We start from the raw sequence: 19970 nt of genomic DNA, 5'->3' as shown, positions 1-19970 counted from the left end.
AAGATGCAACAAATATATTAAGAGGAGCGCCAGCGTACATTAGTTTAAGACTGGCGTTTTTGCAATTTTTGCTTATAAGCATTTTTCGATTCAAAATAGTGGGAAGGTGGCTGTGTGTATTTGTTTTAGAAAAACCGGTATACATGCCTTGTGCCAGTTTTTGTATTTTAGACCCTTTATGCATCTTACTAGACAGTTTAAAAAAATAATAAGGCCTCGAAATGGGGGCATCGCTTAAAAAAGGGGAGTGGCTTAACCCTTTTTCCTCGCATATGTCCTGGAAGGAAGGCACTTTAGTGTTTGATACATCCTTGCTACTTACAGCTGTAACTCAGGCTGGAACGTAGCTAGAATCTTAGCCTTCAAACGAGCCCTGGACCAGAGATCTAGCTAATTTAGCCAGAGCTAGAGCTTAATATACTTGCAGCTCTTGCGTCAACCTAGGTTTCTAACGGCTCTAACTCAGGCTCTTCAGGAGCAAAGGACATATTTGGTACAACAGATGTAACATATGCTTGATCATAGCTAGAGCTGTGATCCAGGGTTTGTTTGAATAGATTTCCATATAGTTGCAGCTTCCATTTCAGACTGTTAAAATGCACCAAAATTTTGGCGCAAGAATTAAGCCAAACAAGAAGTAGCGTAAGAAAGAGAAGTGACTAACATGTCATATGTGCCATATCTATCATACAGCATGCACCACTAACCAATTTCCACATCTTCTGCCTGCCTGGCCAAGTTTTAAGTGGTCTAAGATGATAACAATATATCTGTTCCAGGGTGTGGTTATAATAGTCATCCACTTTTATTCATTACATACCAATATACAGCTTTAGCATAAAACTCAATGTTCTCAGAGAAATCTCCAACATCATCCTTGGCAATACTTTCCAGCCAGTCTACTACCAGCTAAAAAACAAAAAAGAAAAAAGATTGTATAATACCGAGTAAAATCTCATAACTAGAACAACCCAGTGAGAATTCCGAAACAGTATCTGCAAGTAGAATACTGAAGTCTAAAGGGCCTTTTCTAATGGCCGATGATGGGCCGTACAAGTTTTTGTTCGCAATGGTTGCCCAGTATTAAAAATGAGCTGACAAACGAGCAAACGATAGTTTGTCATTTATCGCATCTTTTATGCACTTAAAAAAAATCACCATTTGTCGGCAGTACATCTCCTTGTGTAAATAGGGCATTTGCAGCCAAAAATAAACTGTATGGGGACAAACGATCGTATGAACCCATACAGTCTGCATAATCACAATAATTGGCGTATGTAAATGGAAGTTAAACAAGAGCCGATTTACTTGCTCTAACGTCGTTCGGTGCTCATTACGGGAGGGAAATCGACCCATGTTTCAAGCTAGATTCCCACATTGCCTATTTGTTGCAGATTTTTTAGCTAAAGCCAGAAGTGATTTTAAAAAGGTATTGGCACTATAAAAGAAAGAACTTTTACTTCTTCCTCCTGGATCAAAATCTGCAATAAATACGCAATGTGAGAATTCAGCTTCAGGCCCCTTATTTGTTCTCCCCGTGTTTGCGTGGGTTTCCTTCGGGTACTCCGGTTTCCTCCCACACCCCAAAAACATACCAATTGGGAATTTAGATTTTGAGCTCCAATGGGGACAGAAAAAAAAAAAAAAAAAAAAAGAAGAGGACCTCTGTACAGCGCTGCATAATATGTTGGCGCTATATAAGTAACTGAAATAAATATTTGGGTCAATTCTATCAGTTCACAAGTGGTGAAATGTTAGTTATTCAGTAGTGAACACCATGTGCTCAGGTTATTAATCACCACTACATTTAAATACAAAATACATCAAAACTTTATTACGGACAACCACCATGGTAGACTTCATAGCAAGTCCATAAACGTGGGTAAAAAGTTTTTTTTTGGTTTTGTTTTTTTTTACTGGTTTCCTGAAAAGCTACAATTTGCAAGCTGCAATTAGAGGACATTCTGTACTATACCTGACTCTGTCTTACAAGTGAATCCCGCTCAAATAGTTTGTCCATAATCATTTTTTCACTGGCATTTGGGGTCTAATGAAGAGGGGAAAAAAGAAAAAACATTGAAATATTATTCCACTCTTAACAGATTACCTCTCCATAAACAGTGGAGTAGTGCTATTTTCACATAGCATTAAGTTGAGACTGAAAAATGTGGATCTGCCTCCAAAATGAGTGCAGTTACCAGGCGGATTTTAAAATGCAAGTTGAATTAGACGCGGATTACGATACTTTTTTTTTTAGACCACGTGCACACTATGCGTATTACGTGCGGATTTTACTGCAACAGTCGCAGCGTAATGCAATACTAGCAAAGTAAATGCTCATGTTACAGAATCTTTTCGCACGTAAATTTACCTGCAGTGCAGTCATGTAGCCTTTTTAATGTATAGACAAAAATCAATTCTGGCTGCAGCATTTAAAAAGGAAAAAAAACGAAAAACGAAAAAAAAAAACGCAAAGATTGGCAAAAAAAAAAAAAACACAGGAAAAAGCTGCATGTGAAAATAGCCTTTGTCGTCTAAGCTCCTACAATACTATGCTCTCTGGGATGAAGAAAACAGCAGAAATCTGAATAGTGTTCGATACGAATGTGGAGGATATCATCTCTCAAAATCAGTTTAAGATTGCAAAGTCTTTCCAAAGTTACTAAATATATTATGTACAATTTACAATTCCCTGCCAAGGACACTTCAGTAGGCAAGGATGTATCAGATACGTCCTTGCTACTAACGGCTGTAACTCAGGCTGGATCATGCCGCGCTCACTTTTACCGGTGTTCCTAAATTACAGCGGAGGAGGGAGGTCAATGTAGAAAATTTAAAGTGTAGCTAAACGTTTGACAAACTTCTGACATGTCATAGTGCTCGGACCGCCACCAATCCAAACTTCTGACAGATCACTATGACATGTCAGAAGTTTGTCAAAAGTTTAGCTACACTTTAAGGGATAGTTAGGTTAGAGAGGGATCAGACTATATTAGTGGGGGGAGAGGACTAGGCAACAGGATAAGGAGATCCATGTGTTACACAACAACATTAAAGATAAAGATACCCACAAACGTCAAATAAATCACATTTCTAATACTGAATGTGAAAAATTGGACTTGAAAAACTAGGTATAGTGTATATTCCCAAATATCAGAAGTCTAGCAAGCAAAGTGGAGGATTGAGGCCTTGGTACTGGAGAAACATACAGTGAAGGAAAGAAGTATTTGATCCCTTGCTGATTTTGTAAGTTTGCCCACTGTCAAAGACATAAACAGTCTAGAATTTTTAGGCTAGGTTAATTTTACCAGTGAGAGATAGATTATATATTTAAAAAAAAAACAGAAAATCACATTGTCACAATTATATAGATTTATTTGCATTGTGCACAGAGAAATAAGTATTTGATCCCTTTGGCAAACAAGACTTAATACTTGGTGGCAAAACCCTTGTTGGCAAGCACAGCAGTCAGACCTTTTTTGTAGTTGATGATGAGGTTTGCACACATGTTAGATGGAATTTTGGCCCACTCCTCTTTGCAGATCATCTGTAAATCATTAAGATTTCAAGGCTGTCGCTTCGCAACTCGGATCTTCAGCTCCCTCCATAAGTTTTCGATGGGATTAAGGTCTGGAGACTGGCTAGGCCACTCCATGACCTTAATGTGCTTCTTCTTGAGCCACTCCTTTGTTGCCTTGGCAGTATGTTTTGGGTCATTGTCGTGCAGGAAAACCCAGCCATGAGCCATTTTTAAGGTCTTGGTGGAGGGAAGGAGGTTGTCACTCAGGATTTGACGGTAGATGGCTCCATCCATTCTCCCATTGATGCGGTGAAGTAGTCCTGAGCCCTTAGCAGAGAAACACCCCCAAAACATAATGTTTCCACCTCCATGCTTGACAGTGGGGACGGTGTTCTTTGGGTCATAGGCAGCATTTCTCTTCCTCCAAAAACGGCGAGTTGAGTTAATGCCAAAGAGCTCAATTTTAGTCTCATCTGACCACAGCACCTTCTCCCAATCACTCTCAGAATCATCCAGATGTTCATTTGCAAACTTCAGACGGGCCTGTACATGTGCCTTCTTGAGCAGGGGGACCTTGCGGGCACTGCAGGATTTTAATCCATTACGGCGTAATGTGTTACCAATGGTTTTCTTGGTGACTGTGGTCCCAGCTGCCTGGAGATCATTAACAAGTTCCCCCCGGGTAGTTTTCGGCTGAGCGCTCACCTTCCTCAGGATCAAGGATACCCCACGAGGTGAGATTTTGCATGGAGCTCCAGATCGATGTCGATTGACAGTCCTTTTGTAGGTCTTCCATTTTCTCACTATTGAACCAACAGTTGTCCCCTTGTCTTACTTACTGATTAATGGAGTCTGTGGACAGGAGTCTTTTATACAGGTGACCATTTAAGACAGCTGTCTTTAATGCAGGCACCAAGTTGATTTGGAGCGTGTAACTGGTCTGGAGGAGGCTGAACTCTTAATGGTTGGTAGGGGATCAAATACTTATTTCTCTGTGCACAATGCAAATAAATATATATAATTTTGACTATGTGATTTTCAGTTTTTTTTTATTTTATATAATCTATCTCTCACTGGTAAAATTAACCTAGCCTAAAAATGCTAGACTGTTCATGACTGACAGTGGGCAAACTTACAAAATCAGCAAGTGATCAAATACTTATTTCCTTCACTGTAGATATAGTTGGTGTTGCTGAAACATGGCTGGACTCTTCTCATGACTGGGCTGCAAATCTACAGGGTTTTAGACTTTTTCGGAAAGACCGGACAAATAGGAAAGGTGGTGGTGTATGTCTTTATGTGAGAAGTGATATAAAGGAGAGTGTGAAAGAGACAATAGTGGGTGAAGATTGTGAGGAGGTTAAAATCTTGTGGGTGGAAAATACTGAAAAAAATTACTTTTGGTGTACTTTATAGACCCCCCAATATAACTAAAGAGATAGAAGGTCAGCTATACAAACAGATGGAGCGGACTGCACAGGCGGGTACAGTAGTGATAATGGGAGATTTTAATTACCGGGATATTAATTGGTGTCATGGTTCGGCTTCAACTGCAAAGGGGGAGAAACTTCCTCAACCTGTTGCAGGAAAAATTTATGGGCCAGTTTGTGGAAGACCCGACTAGAGGTGAAGCTCTGTTGGATCTGGTCATTTCTAATAATGCAGAGCTTGTTGGGAATGTCAATGTTCGTGAAAACCTCGGTAACAGTGATCACAATATAGTTCTATTTTACCTATACTGTACAAAGCAAACACAGGCTGGGAGGGCAAAAACACTTAATTTTAAGAAGGCCAATTTCCCCAGGTTGAGGACTGCAATTCAGAATATAGACAGGGAAGAACTAATTTCAAATAAAGGTACAAATGATAAATGGGAGATCTTAAAACCTACTTTGCATGATTATAGTGCAAAATTGATTATTATAAAGTAACCAGTATAAACGTCTAAAATGAAACCCCACATGGCTTACACCTTCTGTAAAAAGGGAAAATAGATGACAAAAAAAAAAACACATTTGAGAAATATAAATCTGAGGGTTCAGCTCTAGCCTTTGAAAATGACAGAGCTTAATAAAATCTGTAAGAAAAGAGTAATAATACCAAAAAAAAAACAACAAAATATACAAAAGTGAAAGGCAGGTAGCCAAAGATAGCAAAACAAATCCCCAAAAAATTCTTCAAGTATATAAATGCAAAAAAGCCAAGGTCTGAACATGTAGGACCCCTATATAGTAGTAATGGGGAGTTGGTCACAGGGGAAAAAGAGAAGGCAGAGTCACTAAATGGGTTCTTCAGCTCTGTATATACACAACAGAAGAAAGAACAGCTGATGTAGCCGGTGCCAGTGCTGTTAATATATCAGTTTATATACTGAATTAGATGAATGTAGATATGGTCCAAGCTAAATTAAATAAAATAAATGTGCACAAGGCCCCGGGACCAGATGGTTTACACCCTAGAGTTCTTAAAGAACTTAGTTCAGTTATTTCTGTCCCCCTCTTCATAATATTTAGAGATTCTCTAGTGACTGGTATAGTGCCAAGGAAATGGCACAGGGCAAACGTGTTGCCTATTTTCAAGGTCGTCCCCAGGTAATTAAAGACTAGTAAGCTTAACATCAATCGTGGGAAAAATGCTTGAGGAGCTATATACAGGATCACGTGACCAAAAAAAAATAATTGTATTGTAAGCGACAGACAGGTCGGTTTTACTAAAGGACAGAAGCTGTCAAACCAACTCGATTTGTTTTTATGAAGAGGTGAGTAGAAGCCCAGACAGAGGGGGCGTTGTGGACATCGTGTTTTTGGACTTTGCAAAGGCATCTGACACTTTCCCTCAGACGGCGAATGGGTAAATTGAGGTGTATAAGTTTAGAAAGTATAGTTTGTAATTGGATTGAACATTTTCTCAAAGGACCGTATCCAGAGAGTTGTGGTCAATGATTTCTACTCTGAATGGTCCCCGGTTACAAGTGGTGTACCCCACGGTCAGTGCTGGGACCACTATTATTCAACTTATTTATTAATGATATAGAGGATGGGATTAATAGCACGGTTTCTATTTTTCTAAATGACACCAAACTATGTAGTATTGCTCAGTCTAGGAATTACAAGGCGATTTGGACACACTGAGTGTTTGGGCATCAATGTAAAGTTAGGCTCCAGGCACACGACCGTGGTTTCCACGGTCCGTTCATGGCCCAGGAGCCTAGACCGCAGAAAGAACGGATATGTCTTATTACGGCCGTGTTCTGCGGTCCAGGCACATAGAAAATAATGGACGTGGCCATGGTCACTGCCCGCGACTTGCGGGCGGGCTCACGATGACACTTCGCGACCAACTGACCCGAAAATCACGGCCGTGCACATGGCTATGGTTGTGTGTAGAGATGAGCGAACTTATGAAACGTTCGGTTGGTTCGCTGGAATTTCATGAAAAAGTTCGATTCGGACCGAACTAGTTCTGACCGAACCTGTAATTCAACAAAGCCCCTAAAAATCGTGTATAACACTGTTTAAAAGCCCTAGAAGCCCTGTATAACACTCTTAGGTCACCCATGAGTGTATCCAAGTACTTTTGAGCTGTCTTTAAGGCAAAGTTAGTGTCAAAGTTACGCCAACATGTATGGCTATAGGAAAATGGATGGGACACGGTGATAACTAACAGAAACCACTGCACTTGTGCATGTTGTATGCTTAATGCATTGTTAAAAAAGGTACAAAAATAAACCATTTTTGGCGGCAGATGCCTGCCAGGGTTCATACATATAAGGTGGTAAAAGAAGAAGCAATGGCTTTTGACAAGCCCTCAAAAAATGTACCCTTTATGGTGGAAGATGCCTGCCGGGGTTCATCCATACATGGATGTAAAAGCAACAAGCAATGGCTTTTCACAAGCCCTCAAAAAATGTACCCTTTTTATTGGCAGATGCCTGCCGGGGTTCATCCATACATGGATGTAAAAGCAACAACAAGCAATGGCTTTTCACAAGCCCTCAAAAAAATGTACCCTTTATGGTGGCAGATGCCTGCCGGGGTTCATACATATATGGTGGTAAAAGAAGAAGAAGTCATTACTTAGCCATTGCTTTTTCAAAGCCCTCAAAAAATTAACCCTTTTTGGGAGTAGCAACAGGTTTTGCATCTGGAAAGTGAAGAAGCTATAAAAGAACAAAAATGATCAATTTTTTAGGATCATCTGGCAGTATCAGACGGCAGCAGGGATGGTGGATTGGTGGTAGAAGTTGTAGTAGCAGATCCAACAGCAGCAAATGAAAACAGACTGGACAGGACAGAATCCCGGTGGTTGTGTAGGCCAGCTTGTAGCAGAGAGCAGTGGAGGTGGATTGGTGGTGGTTGACTGGTAGTAGTGGTGGTGGTGGACTACTGACAGCACGGGTGGTGGTGGTAGTAGTAGCTGCATCAACAGCACAGCAGCACATAAAAAAAAAAAAAAAAGAGTGGACAGGACAAAGCCCTGTGGTTGTTTTTCTGAGACTTGTCAGAGGTACTGCGGATGGTGCGGTGTATGAGGACCGGCGTCGGTTACTAGGCAGACACAGACAACATGGAAGATCAAGCCAAGGCTTACTTTGGAACAAAACATGTGTAAAATAAACTTTGGCAGAATTTTACAATCCCCAAGATAAAACGAGGACATTAAAAAAAGACTGTGGTGGGGCAGGCCTGCTTGTAGCAGACGGCAGTGGAGGTGTATTGGTGGTAGTAGAGGTAGCCAACGGACAGCAAGGGTGGTGGTAGTAGTAGTAGTAGTAGCAGCACATTAAAACAGACTGGACAGTCACAGACAAAGCCTTGTGGTGGGATTGGTGGTAGAAGTAGTATCAGCACCAACAGCGGCACATTAAAAAAAAAAAAAAAAAAAAAAAAAAGAGTGGACAGGACAGAATCCCGTAGTAGCAGGCGGCAGCAGCAGCAATGTCAGATCTAATCAGTGGCATCAGGCACAGGGGTTTTAAAATCCTCACCGATCCACGCTTGATTCATTTTCAGAAACGTGAGATTTTCCAAGCTGTTGGCGGACAATCTTGTTCGCTTAGGGGTGACGAAGCCCCCTGCCGCGCTGAATACCCTCTCTGACGCTACACTGGAGGGTGGACAAAACAGTACACCCATGGCAAACTGGGCCAGTTCCTGCCAATGATCCAATCTGCTGACCCAGAAGTCCATGGGGTCTGGGATCAGGATTTCTGACGGAGAAAGGGCACAGTCCAGGTACGAGTGAACCTGGTTGTTTAGGTGCTGGTGAACATCCCTTTGGTGACTACGATGTGTGTCAGGTCGGGATATTGGATGTAAAAATGTTGTCGTCATATTTTCCAAACTGAATTGCCTGCTGCCAGAGGTGGTGGAACGATGAGACAGTGGGGAGCGGAGAGTGGCCCCCCCGGTCAGACATGCTTGCAGCAGGTGTTTGCCGTTTGAAAGCCGTGACAAGCTGGCTGCATAGCTTCTCTCGATAATAAGCCAATTTTGCCTCCCTCTCGGAAGGTGCAAAAAACTCCCCCATTCTGGCTTTATACCGAGGGTCTAAAAGTGTGGCTATCCAGTACTCATCTCTTTGAAACAAAGAGGAAGCCTCCAGCTCACCTTGTATGTGGACTTGTAATTTGTAGTCCTTGCGCACGGGTCCTCGTGTCGGCACACGACTAGCTGATTGCAACAAAGAGAAAAGTTGGATCCAGCGCTGTTAGGGGTTAAAAAGAAACTATTTCCAAGTTTTAATGGTATCTGTTTTTAAAACAGGATCAGGGGAAAGGAAATCAAGGTGTCCTGGAATGCAGAGAGTTTTCAATGAGGTAAGTAGCCTACGCGTTTCGAACGCTAGCTGCGTCCTCATCTCATCCCGGCGATCTCTCAGAGCCACTCCATTCTCCAGCTCCGCTAGCAGTTAGTTTCCACGGACGGCACACATTTTCACTCGATTTTTGCTTACAATTACGGTTTGGATGCAAAGTTGCGTGAAAGTGGTCGTGTATATACACATTTTCACGCAATTTTTCCTTACAATTACAGTTTGATGCAAAGTTGCGTTAAACTGGTTGTGTAAATAAAATTATTAGGTTGTATTTAAATACATTTGTGCTTTAAAAAAAATAAAATATTCGATTTTGGTAGCATAGTAGCGGTTTGCCGTGTGCCGTATATATTTAACACATTTATGAATGACTGCCAAATATTGCACGGCCTCGGATTCTGCATTTTTGAGAGCACAAGCTGTTGGTGACGTAGACTTGTGGTATATATTAATTCAGCACACCTTGGTCTATTTGTACATTGTTTGTGTGTGTAAAACTCTGCTTCTATTCTAAGTAAGGCTTTGTTCACATCTGTGCCCGTTCGAATTTTCCGTCGGAACGGAGCCCTGACTGATACAAACTGAAACCATAGGTTTGATTTCAATGGTGATGGATCCGGTGCCAATGGTTTCAGTTAGGCTCCGTTGTGCAAGGGTTCCCTTGTGGTTTTTGACAGAATCAATAGCGTAGTCGACTAAGACAACTGAACGAAGCCTAAGGCACAAGTGTATGTTACAATGCATTTAAAAAAATATATAAAAATGCTTCGGTTTGTCACAGAGTTACGTGAAAGTGGACACAATTGTCAACAGCACGGCAATACAACTGCAATAGTAAGGATGTCTGCTTTCAGGAAATATATAGGGTTGTGGTGCACTTACGTTTGTAAGGTGAGTAATCCCTGTATTTTGTAGGTTGTTGCTTTTTATAAATTTCAATCATAAAAAACGATTTTTAGTCTCATTAACTGCTGATTTTATGGAGATATGTGCATGTAGAGAGACAGGCATAAATGGTATGAAATCTGCACATGTTGAACTTTTCTTTTTAGGATGTGTGGTGCATCTAATTTTCTACTAGGAAAACCAATCAAAAGCCCCATAATATAAACGTGGTGATAGTGAACCGATAATAACTCAACCCAGAAAAAAGTCACGACCATATATTGAAAAATAGAATACAAAAAAATGAACCATAATATACATAAAACACCAATTTAAAAACAAAAAGACACAGAGCCCTTACAGGAATAATTGGGAGTCAGAAAAACAAAGCAGTGGATGACCCAGGTAGATGCCGTGTCAAGGTCAATCAGAAGAATTACAAATAAACTAGTCAGCACATATAAAATTAGTATCCAAAAGGTAATAGTGATCTATTAGTAACAAATGCACATTGCAATGAATATATGCATGACTGACAGGTGAAGCCTCGGTGAAATGCGCAAGGGTCTGCAGGGGTGGTCTGGTCTTGGTCCCTCTTATATCATTATCTATATGTGTATGTATACATTCCATGTCAGTCATATTTTCATTGCAATGTGCATTTACTACTAGTCGTTTACCATTATCTTTGGATACTAATTTTATATGTGCTGCCTAGATTATTAGTAATTCTTCTGAAGGACCTTGACAATGTGAATCCAACTGGATCATCCAGTGCTCAGTTTTTCTGACTCCATTCATTCCTGTGAGGGCTCCATGTCTTGGTTTTTATGTATTTTATGGCTCATTAATAAAGTATTTTTTTTAATTATATATATTTTTTCAATATATGGTTCTGATTTTTTCTGGGTTGGATAATTTTCTACTAGGGTCACACTATTAACCAAACATACATTTTTATACATTTTTTAAAATAAAAATATGAATTTTGACAGAAAATTGCATGACGGTGCTTGTGTGTATAAGGCCCTGTTCACATCAGCGTTGCCCTTCCGTTGGAGGTTTCCGTTGGGTTAACCCCTCAACGGAAAGGCAAACAGAAACCTTAGCTTCAGTTTGCATCAACATGGATATCGATGGTGACAGAAATCATTAGGTGACCAATGGAAACTTTGCTATGTGAACGGATTCTGTTGTTTTAAAGGAATCAATAGCGTAGTCGACTGTGCTATTGATTCCGTCAAAACGACGGAACCCAGTCAACGAAGCAAAGGTTTCAGTATGCCTTTCCGTCGAGGGGGTTACCCGACGGAAACCTCCGATGTAACACCTCAACGGAAGGGCGACGCTGTGAACAGGCCCTAAAAGGGTCGAGAGGCATTTTGTCAGGTGTCTTTCAGAAAATATATAGGTATGGGGGTTTAACCCCTTCCTGACATCCGCCGTATATATACGGCGCACGCCGGGTGGGGGAATATGGAGCGGGCTCACGGGCTGAGTACGCTCCATAGAGCGAGTGTGTCGGCTGTGTGTTACAGCCGACACTTCCGGGTTACGAGCGCGATCCCGCTTGTTTAACCCGTTAAATGCCGCGTTCAATAGAGATCGCGGCATTTAAATTACTAAAAACAGGGGGGCGGCCCCCTGTAACTTCTCAACGGCCCCCCCACGGCGAGATCGGGGGGAGCCGTTGGTTCACACGGCTGCCTGGGTGTCTGACGAAGTCCCCCAGGTCCGCCATCTTGGTACGCCTGTGAAGCTCTGCCTCCGGCAGGGCTTCATAGGAGACTGTCAGAATCACGATATACTGCAATACATTAGTATTGCAGTATATCGTGCAAGCGATCTAACGATCGCTGGTTGAAGTCCCCTAGGGGGACTAATAAAAAAAATGTAAAAATGAGTTAAAAAGGTTTTTTTTTTGTGTAAAAAAAAAAAAAAAAAATATATTAAAAGTTGAAAAAACCCCCTTTTCCCATTTTCCCCCTAGAGCATAATAAAAAATGTAATAAACATAATTGGTATCGCCGCGTCCATAAAAGTCTGAACTATTACAATATATCATTATTTAACACGCACGGTGAACGCCGTAAAAAAAAAAACAAAACAAAAATTGTAAACCGCCAGAATCTCTATTTTTGTCACCTAATCTCCCACAAAAAATGAAATAAAAAGTGATCAAACCGTCACATTTACACCAAAATGGTATTATTAAAAACCACAGCTTATCCCGCAAAAAATAAGCTCTCATACCACTTAATCGACGGAAAAATAAAGACGTTACGGCTCTCGGAATTTGGCGAAACAAAATAAATTTTCTTTTTTACACTTAGGTTTTTACTTGTAAAAGTAGTAAAATATAGAAAAACCTACACATATTTGGTATCGGCGTAATCGTATTGACCCATAGAATAAAATGAATATGTTGTTTTAATTGTACAGTGAATTCCGTAAAAATGGCGCGCAAAACACCATGGCGGAATCGCTGTTTTTTTCATTTTCTACCCCACAAATAATTTTTTCCCCGTTTCCTAGTACATTATACGGCAAAATAAATGGTGCTACGAAAAACTACAACTCATCCTGCAAAAAATCAAGCCCTCATAGTACTATATCGACAGAAAAATAAAGGCGTTATGGCCTTTTGAAAGTGGGGAGGGAAAAACGAAAATGAAAATCTGAAAAAGGGCTGCGGCGTGAAAGGGTTAATGATCCTTTATTTTGTAAATAATTAGGTTTTATTGGTATATGTCAAATGTGTGAAAATTGTCCTGGCTAGTAAATGTCCATATTTTTCAAAAAACCCCAGCAGCAAAAGGGGTCAACCCTTTGTACGACAAGAAATTACTTGAACGCCATGGATCAGAGTTCAAAATGTGCAAAATATTTCTAACATGTTTCTTTTACATTGTTTAATACGCAATAAGAAGAAAACTTACCACAATCTCAAACATATTTTCATCTTCTAACACGGACTGTATCCGGTCTCTAAAGTCGATTAAAAAATAAATAAAAATATATGACAACATGTTGCAGGTAATCTTAAAAACACTAAATGAAATATTTTAATTAACACTTGTTTTTTTCCTAAAGAAAACCAATAATCCTGAGTTTGTAAAAATGAGAGAAGTGGTCTTACAAATAGGCAATCACAGCGTAAGGCCCCACTGACCTAGCCACAATGCGGCTGAAAACTGAGCCAAATAGGTTGTCAAATGGATTGTTGACAGCCACGCAGTGTTGTGAGGTAAAACCGCTGGTTACCTGCAAAAACATGCGACCATAAGGGTCTATTCATTAATAGCAGCACAATTTTGAAGGTAACCTGCAGTTCTAACGTTAACACTGCACAGCCATAAACAAGCAATTTGACAACCTCGCCAGACATAAGTTTTTGGCCGCATTGCGGCCAGGTCAATACCAGTCCACGTTATCCTTACTGATCGGTGGATCCCAGGAGTCAGAATAAAGGAGAAGCAGTGCTGGTTGGGCACTACTGCTCCTGCACAATATTTCCCTGCACAATGATGCTCACTTGAATGGACAGTGTTGCAGTTCCCTGCACAGCGGTTCGGACCTTCCGCCAATCATACTGTTATGGCATATCCAAATGATATGCCCAAGATGAAAATTGAATTCCCCTAAGGCCACATGCACACGAACATATTTTTGTCCTCCCGTAAATACGGGTCCTTGGTCCCACGTATTCGACCCGTATTGCACCAGTATTTACGGACCCGTGCCCGTAAATACGGGTCCGGTGTCACCACTATTCCACCCGTATTTATGGGCACGTTTTCGCTGCAAAATTGCACTGCACTAATCGGCAGCCCCTTCTCTCTATCAGTGCAGGATAGAGAGAAGGGACAGCCCTTTCCGTAGTAAAAGTACAAGAAATTCATACTTACCCGGCCGTTGTCTTGGTGACGCGTCCCTCTCTTGACATCCAGCCCGACCTCCCTGGATGACGAGGCAGTCCATGAGACCGCTGCAGCCAATCACAGGCTGAAATGTCATCCTAGGAGGCCGGACTGGGGGAAGAAGCAGGGAGTTCTGGGTAAGTATGAACGTCTTTTTTTTCTTACAAGTTGGTCTATATTGTGATTGGCAGTTTCTGTCCAGGGTGCTGAAAGAGTTACTGCCGATCGTTTAACTCTTCCAGCACCCTGGACAGTGACTATTCACTGACGTCGCCTAGCAACGCTCCCGTAATTACGGGTACACACACGTAGTCACCCGTAATTACGGGAGCCCCATAGACTTCTATGGGCCTGCCCGTGCCGTAATTACGGCCTGAAATAGGACATGTTCTATATTTTTCAACGGCACGGGCACCTTCCGATAAGCATACGGGGAGGTACCCGTGGCCAACAGAAGTCTATGGGCCCGTAAAAACGTGCCGTAATTACAGGCGTTTTTACGTTCGTGTGCATGGGGCCTAAGAATGATTGCAGAACAAAAAAAATATGATACATACAGCACATTATTCACTGGCTACTTTTCTAGCAAAAAAGCCATACTACTAAAGAGATGACTAAACATTCCTTCAGGAATTTGGAGGCTGATTTTGACCTGCCTGCATTTTTGCTAAAAAATGCTGTAGAAAACACTTTTTCTATCTCCAAAATTGATATCAATGGGAGGTCAGAGACATAACCACAGCAAGAAAGGACATGCAGCTTTTTTCCCCCCCGCGAGCGGCTAGAAGCCACACGGAAAATAAAACACCTCTGGTTCCCGATGAATTCAATGGCAGGCGATTTTGGCAGTTTTTTGGTGCGGATTCCGACGTGGTTTCTGCGTAAAAAAAAAAAACAACTCTGAACTGGGCCTAAAGCTTCCACTTTGCAATAATACCACTCAGTTGATTGTGGAATCTGTTGTATGTCTTCTCCGGTCTCCTTTAACTGTGTGCACTGGAACTCTCGGTCCATGTTGTACAAACTCTCCAATGTATGAATTATTCCTTTCAAACTCTCTCAACCTCCTGACTCTTACAGAAACATGGCTTCAACAGTCAGACACCGCTTTACCTGCCGATTTATCCTATGGTGGTCTACACATCTCATACCACCAAAACTCCAGACAGGCATGCTTGTTTCCCCACACAGCACTTTCCAGGCCTTTCCCTTGGTACACTAACATTCCCCTCAGGTCCAGACCCTCACTCTTCCACCCGCTCCTTTTGGGATTAGCGATTGCCTACCGCCTCCCTGGTTCACCTTGCCAGTTCCTTGATGACTTTGCTGCCTGGCTTCCTAATTTCATATCCTGTGAATTACCCACACATTGTGAGCAACTTTAACATGCCCATTGACAACCCAACTTCATCCGCCTCTCAGTTTTTATCTTTAACCTGCTACATAGGCCTTTTGAAACTGACTAAATCTCCTACACATAAAGACAGGCATTCACACGATCTGGTCTTCAAGCTCTTCTCAGTTCCGGACTTCACTAAGGCTACATTCACACGAGCGTGTCCGATTAACATGCGCAAAAAACAGACCGTATTTCCTGCATCTCATGTTCGTGTGCCATCAGTGTGCGTTCCGTGTGGTATCTATTTTTCACATCAGTGATTTTCCTCTGTAAGCACTTTATTTCTCTGCATTTTTTTAGCTACTGATTTGTGAAACACTGACAGCACACGGATGTCGTCCGTGTGCGGTAAATGTTTTTCATGAACCCATTGACTTCAACGGGCAACAAGGTCCGCAAAAATGGACCAATGTAGGACATGTAGTAAGCTTCACGCAACGGACATACGTTGCTTGAAAAATCACGCATGTCTGAATAGCCTTATTGATTTGCATGGGTCCGTGTGCTGTCCGTTATTTCAGCCTCCATCGTCACCTGCCTATTCCCAATATGGCTGCCAAACATTACAATGAAACTCTCAAAAGTGCCCTGGCCAAAGCACTCTTTGCTCCGAACCTCCTGACGGACAACGGAAACCTCAAACCAGTTTACTTGAGCGGTGATCAAAAGTGTACCAAACCTCTATGGAAAAAAATCATGTCAGCAAACTTCCTCCATTACAAGTCCATGCCCAAAACGCACAACTCTGTCCTTCACCATGCAAATAAGTCTATTCACCTCTCATCTCCACACTAATAATCTAAAACGACTATTTGGAAAAGTATCAAACTAACAAAGATTGCAGTGATAAATACCCGGCCACTTATTTCAAAATTAAAACGGACATCTGGCATTAAAATATCTGCCAGCCCCCCTAGAAGCAACAATCCCCTTCCCTCCCACACATCCTCCTCTTCACTTTCGGCATTTGACCCAATAACAAGACAAGAAGGAGAGGAGCCTAGAGACTATTACTATCTGCATCCTGCTCCCCAATCTCTCCTAACAACTTCAGAAGCAGGAGCATGGAGGAGATTATACAGCAGTAATGAGCAGTGTAGCTGTGTATCTAGCGCTGGATTGATGATAGCGGATAACGGAACCGATTGGTTCCGTTATCATAGGAGAGGTCCCAAGAATGCAAGCAGCATGGGTGGGAAACTGTTCCTGAGAGCGTGAACGGAAGCATGCTTCAGGAACAGCAGAGCGACTTTTATTAATGTGGCTGCAGCGACGTTTAAAGACAGTGCAGTGAAAGGAGCAGGTTAATGGTATCGTCATGTACTGGGATCATGAGAGTCCATGACGTATCCATTAAACGGAAACCATTATACTCGACAGATGTCGACAGATGCCACTATTATAAATCCGTTTAACGTCACGAAAGGCTATTGAAAAGCCCATGACGTATACGTTAAACTTATACGGTCGTACACCAGCTCGATGGAGGCCAAGACGGCACATTTTTGGCTTGTGTCAGGCTAATGGAGTCCTATGGACATTTTTAGTGTGTACATCAGAAACTTTCCTGATGTACAACACTAAAAGTAGGGCAAAAACGTGATGTGAACAGGGTGTGAACAGTAAATTCAGTATAAGAGAACATTTTAGGAGCGGGAATGAAGCCGGATAATTAAAAAAAAAAAAAAAAAAAAAAGCATGTTTCGGGAATAAGATATATTACAAAGTTTCTTATGACTGCTTAGAGTACGGATTTTGTTGAAACGACTAGAACCACTTCTGGGATCTTTACCTCGTCTTTCAAACATGCGGTTATAACCCCATTACTAAACCAAAAAAACAAAAACAAACACTATCTCTTGACCCGTCCTGTGATTCTAACTACCGATCGTTCTCTAATCTCTCCATCTTTAAGCTCCTGGAACGCTTGGTCTACTCTCATCTGATCCACTATCTCTCTCCTGGACTTCTTACAGCCTGGTTTCCATACACTACAGAACTTGTCCTTGCTATAGCCTCAAATAATCTCCGGACAACTAAATCTAACGGCAACTATTCTCTATTGATTCTTCTAAGTTTTTCTGAAGCATTCGGATCAGAAATTCCAAATTCGTATGCTCCATGTTGGCCTTATTCACATGAACGTGTCAGTTTTGCGCACCTAAAAAAAAACAAAAAACTTTTTCTAACATTGCTGTTCCGTGCGACATTCGCATACGGTATGCGTCTGCGTTTTTTACGTGCGCATGTCATGCTTTCATTTTTGTCAGCAAAAAAAAAAGTAAAACCGAAGGAGGTTTTTATTCCCCCTCATGATCTCTTTAGCAACTGTTCTGGGATTTTTTTTTTTCCATGCACCCATTGACTTCAATGGGCTGCGTGGTGCGCAAAAACACACCAAAATAGGACATGCAGTGAGCTTCACGCAATGGAAAAACGACACATGTCTGAATAGCCCCATTGATTTTCATAGGTCCGTGAAAAAAAACAGACCGCACACGGACATTAAATACGCTTGTGTGAATAAGGCCTTAAGCCTACTGAGCTTTCTTGCCTCTTGTCCAGTGTATCATTTAATGGCTATACTTCTCCTTTTCACCTTGCTGTTGGGGTTCTCAGTGTTTAGGTGTGCGGTCCTTTCCTCTCTACACAGCCCGTATTGGACAAGCTTTCACCAGATTTGGCTTTCGGTTACATTTGTATGCTACGAACACCCAATGATATACCTCTTCGTGATGTCACCCCCGGCTCTAGTACAAAACAGCAGTGATTGTCTGACAGCGGTCTCTAACACCATGTCCTCTCTATCTAAAAGTAAATCTTTAAAAAAAAATAAAAAAATTGAGATCCCTGTGTTTCCATATTCTGCTAACACAAGATGTGCATAGAGTTTAGTGAGCCCGGACCGCAAACGCAGCCCGTAAAATGTCGTCCTATTTTTTTTTTGCGGTCCGGGCTCCGGCCAATGCGCGGACCTTGGAAACCACGGTCGTGTACGTTGGCCCTTAGGATAGAATATGCCCTATGTTATCCGCAATTGCTGATGGTATACGGACGCAAACGCACTGTCATGTGCATGGGGCCGAATATGGTCTATAATGCAAACCTCAAACTCCATCTCCAAAACTGTGTGCTGCACCAGTTCTTTAGAATGCTTTATCCAGGACAATCAGATTATTTCCCAACATCCAGTTATAAGCGTGCCTTAAAAACTATATAAATTAGCTTCTGTCCTTTTTGCACTATTATTCCTCAATAATTGACCCATTTATTCAGCAGTATCCCTCACACTGCTTGCACCCTAATGCACTTCAGATCTGTGCATACAGATACTGGCAGGCGATTGGCTCATGCAGCTTTATGTGTACTACCTCATTTATTATAAAAAGATGGCTGGACCATTGTACAAAACACACTTTTACCTCTTATATCACATCCTATTTCCTGATAGATTGTAAGCTCTTTCAAACAGGACCAGCATTCCTTTTAATTTGTTACTCTAACGTCTGATTTGTTCTTACGTGCTAATTATCGAAATACATGAAACAACGATATCGAACCGTTTGGGAATGCAGAGTATCGAAACAGTATCGAAGTTTCGATGCTTTGTGCATCCCTATATAGGAGTATTAAAGATTAAAAACACTGAATGTGGGGAAACCTTTAAATTCAAGGAAACAAGTTAAAAAGCCCAGACCAACTCTGTAATTGGAACACTGTCTGTAAGTCAGGATTTAACACTGAACACCAGTGCCTGACCTCACTAATGCTCGTGACAAAAACCATGAAATGCCTTATAGATAAGTTTTACCTAATGTGTACCTCTCAGCTTTGAAGTATTGTAAAGAGGAAAAACTCCTGCGCGCGTCAAAGGTATTTCCGTTAAGCCACACTTCTAACCCGGCCCATACCCACCCAGTTCAGCCCGAACAGTAAAATTACCTAGTACCCCCCAAAAGTACAATGTCACATACTGCCTTCCAGTGTAGTGCCCCCCACACAGTATAATGTCCCCTACACAGCATAATGACACCATGGTGGCCACCACACACAGCCCTATACATTATAAAATACCCCAACAGCTGCCCCCACACAGTATAATGCCCCCGACACCCAGTATAACACCTTCATCGTGTCTAGTGAAAATAAAATAAATTAACTTAGCCCTGTTCCCACAACGAATGGAGGAGATTCCTCAGCATGTCTCCCTTGGTCTGTGCAGTGAGTGGCTTGGCACAGACAGGCGCGATGACGTCGCTGCATCACATTTATCTGCGCAATGCCGCTAACTGCTCCTGAAGACACAGAGGACATTGGGACATGCCACCAGCCACCCGGGACACCACCCGGAATCCAGGATTGTCCCGCTGGATCTAGGACAGATTTGAGGCATGCTAAGGGAAAGCATTCATAGAAGGGAAGAGGCTTC

General features: G+C 41.8%; 1 protein-coding gene across 3 annotated transcripts in view; it reads right to left on the bottom strand.

Moving 5' to 3' along the window:
- The window catches only part of NUP107 (nucleoporin 107), a 94556-nt gene that overhangs the window by 53677 nt on the left and 20909 nt on the right, over nucleotides 1-19970 (bottom strand). For all 3 annotated transcript variants that reach the window (XM_075856925.1, XM_075856927.1, XM_075856926.1), the window contains exons 8-10: nucleotides 13162-13210; nucleotides 1976-2047; nucleotides 821-909 (exon numbers count right to left, since the gene is read on the bottom strand). In XM_075856925.1, the coding sequence (XP_075713040.1) occupies nucleotides 821-909; nucleotides 1976-2047; nucleotides 13162-13210 (210 nt within the window). The remainder of the gene's footprint in view (nucleotides 1-820; nucleotides 910-1975; nucleotides 2048-13161; nucleotides 13211-19970) is intronic.

Source organism: Rhinoderma darwinii, chromosome 3 (genome assembly GCF_050947455.1).
Source record: "Rhinoderma darwinii isolate aRhiDar2 chromosome 3, aRhiDar2.hap1, whole genome shotgun sequence".
Classification (NCBI taxonomy): Eukaryota; Metazoa; Chordata; class Amphibia; order Anura; family Rhinodermatidae; genus Rhinoderma; species Rhinoderma darwinii.
Note: the sequence above shows the minus strand (reverse complement) of the source record. Positions and strands in the feature narration are given on the sequence as shown.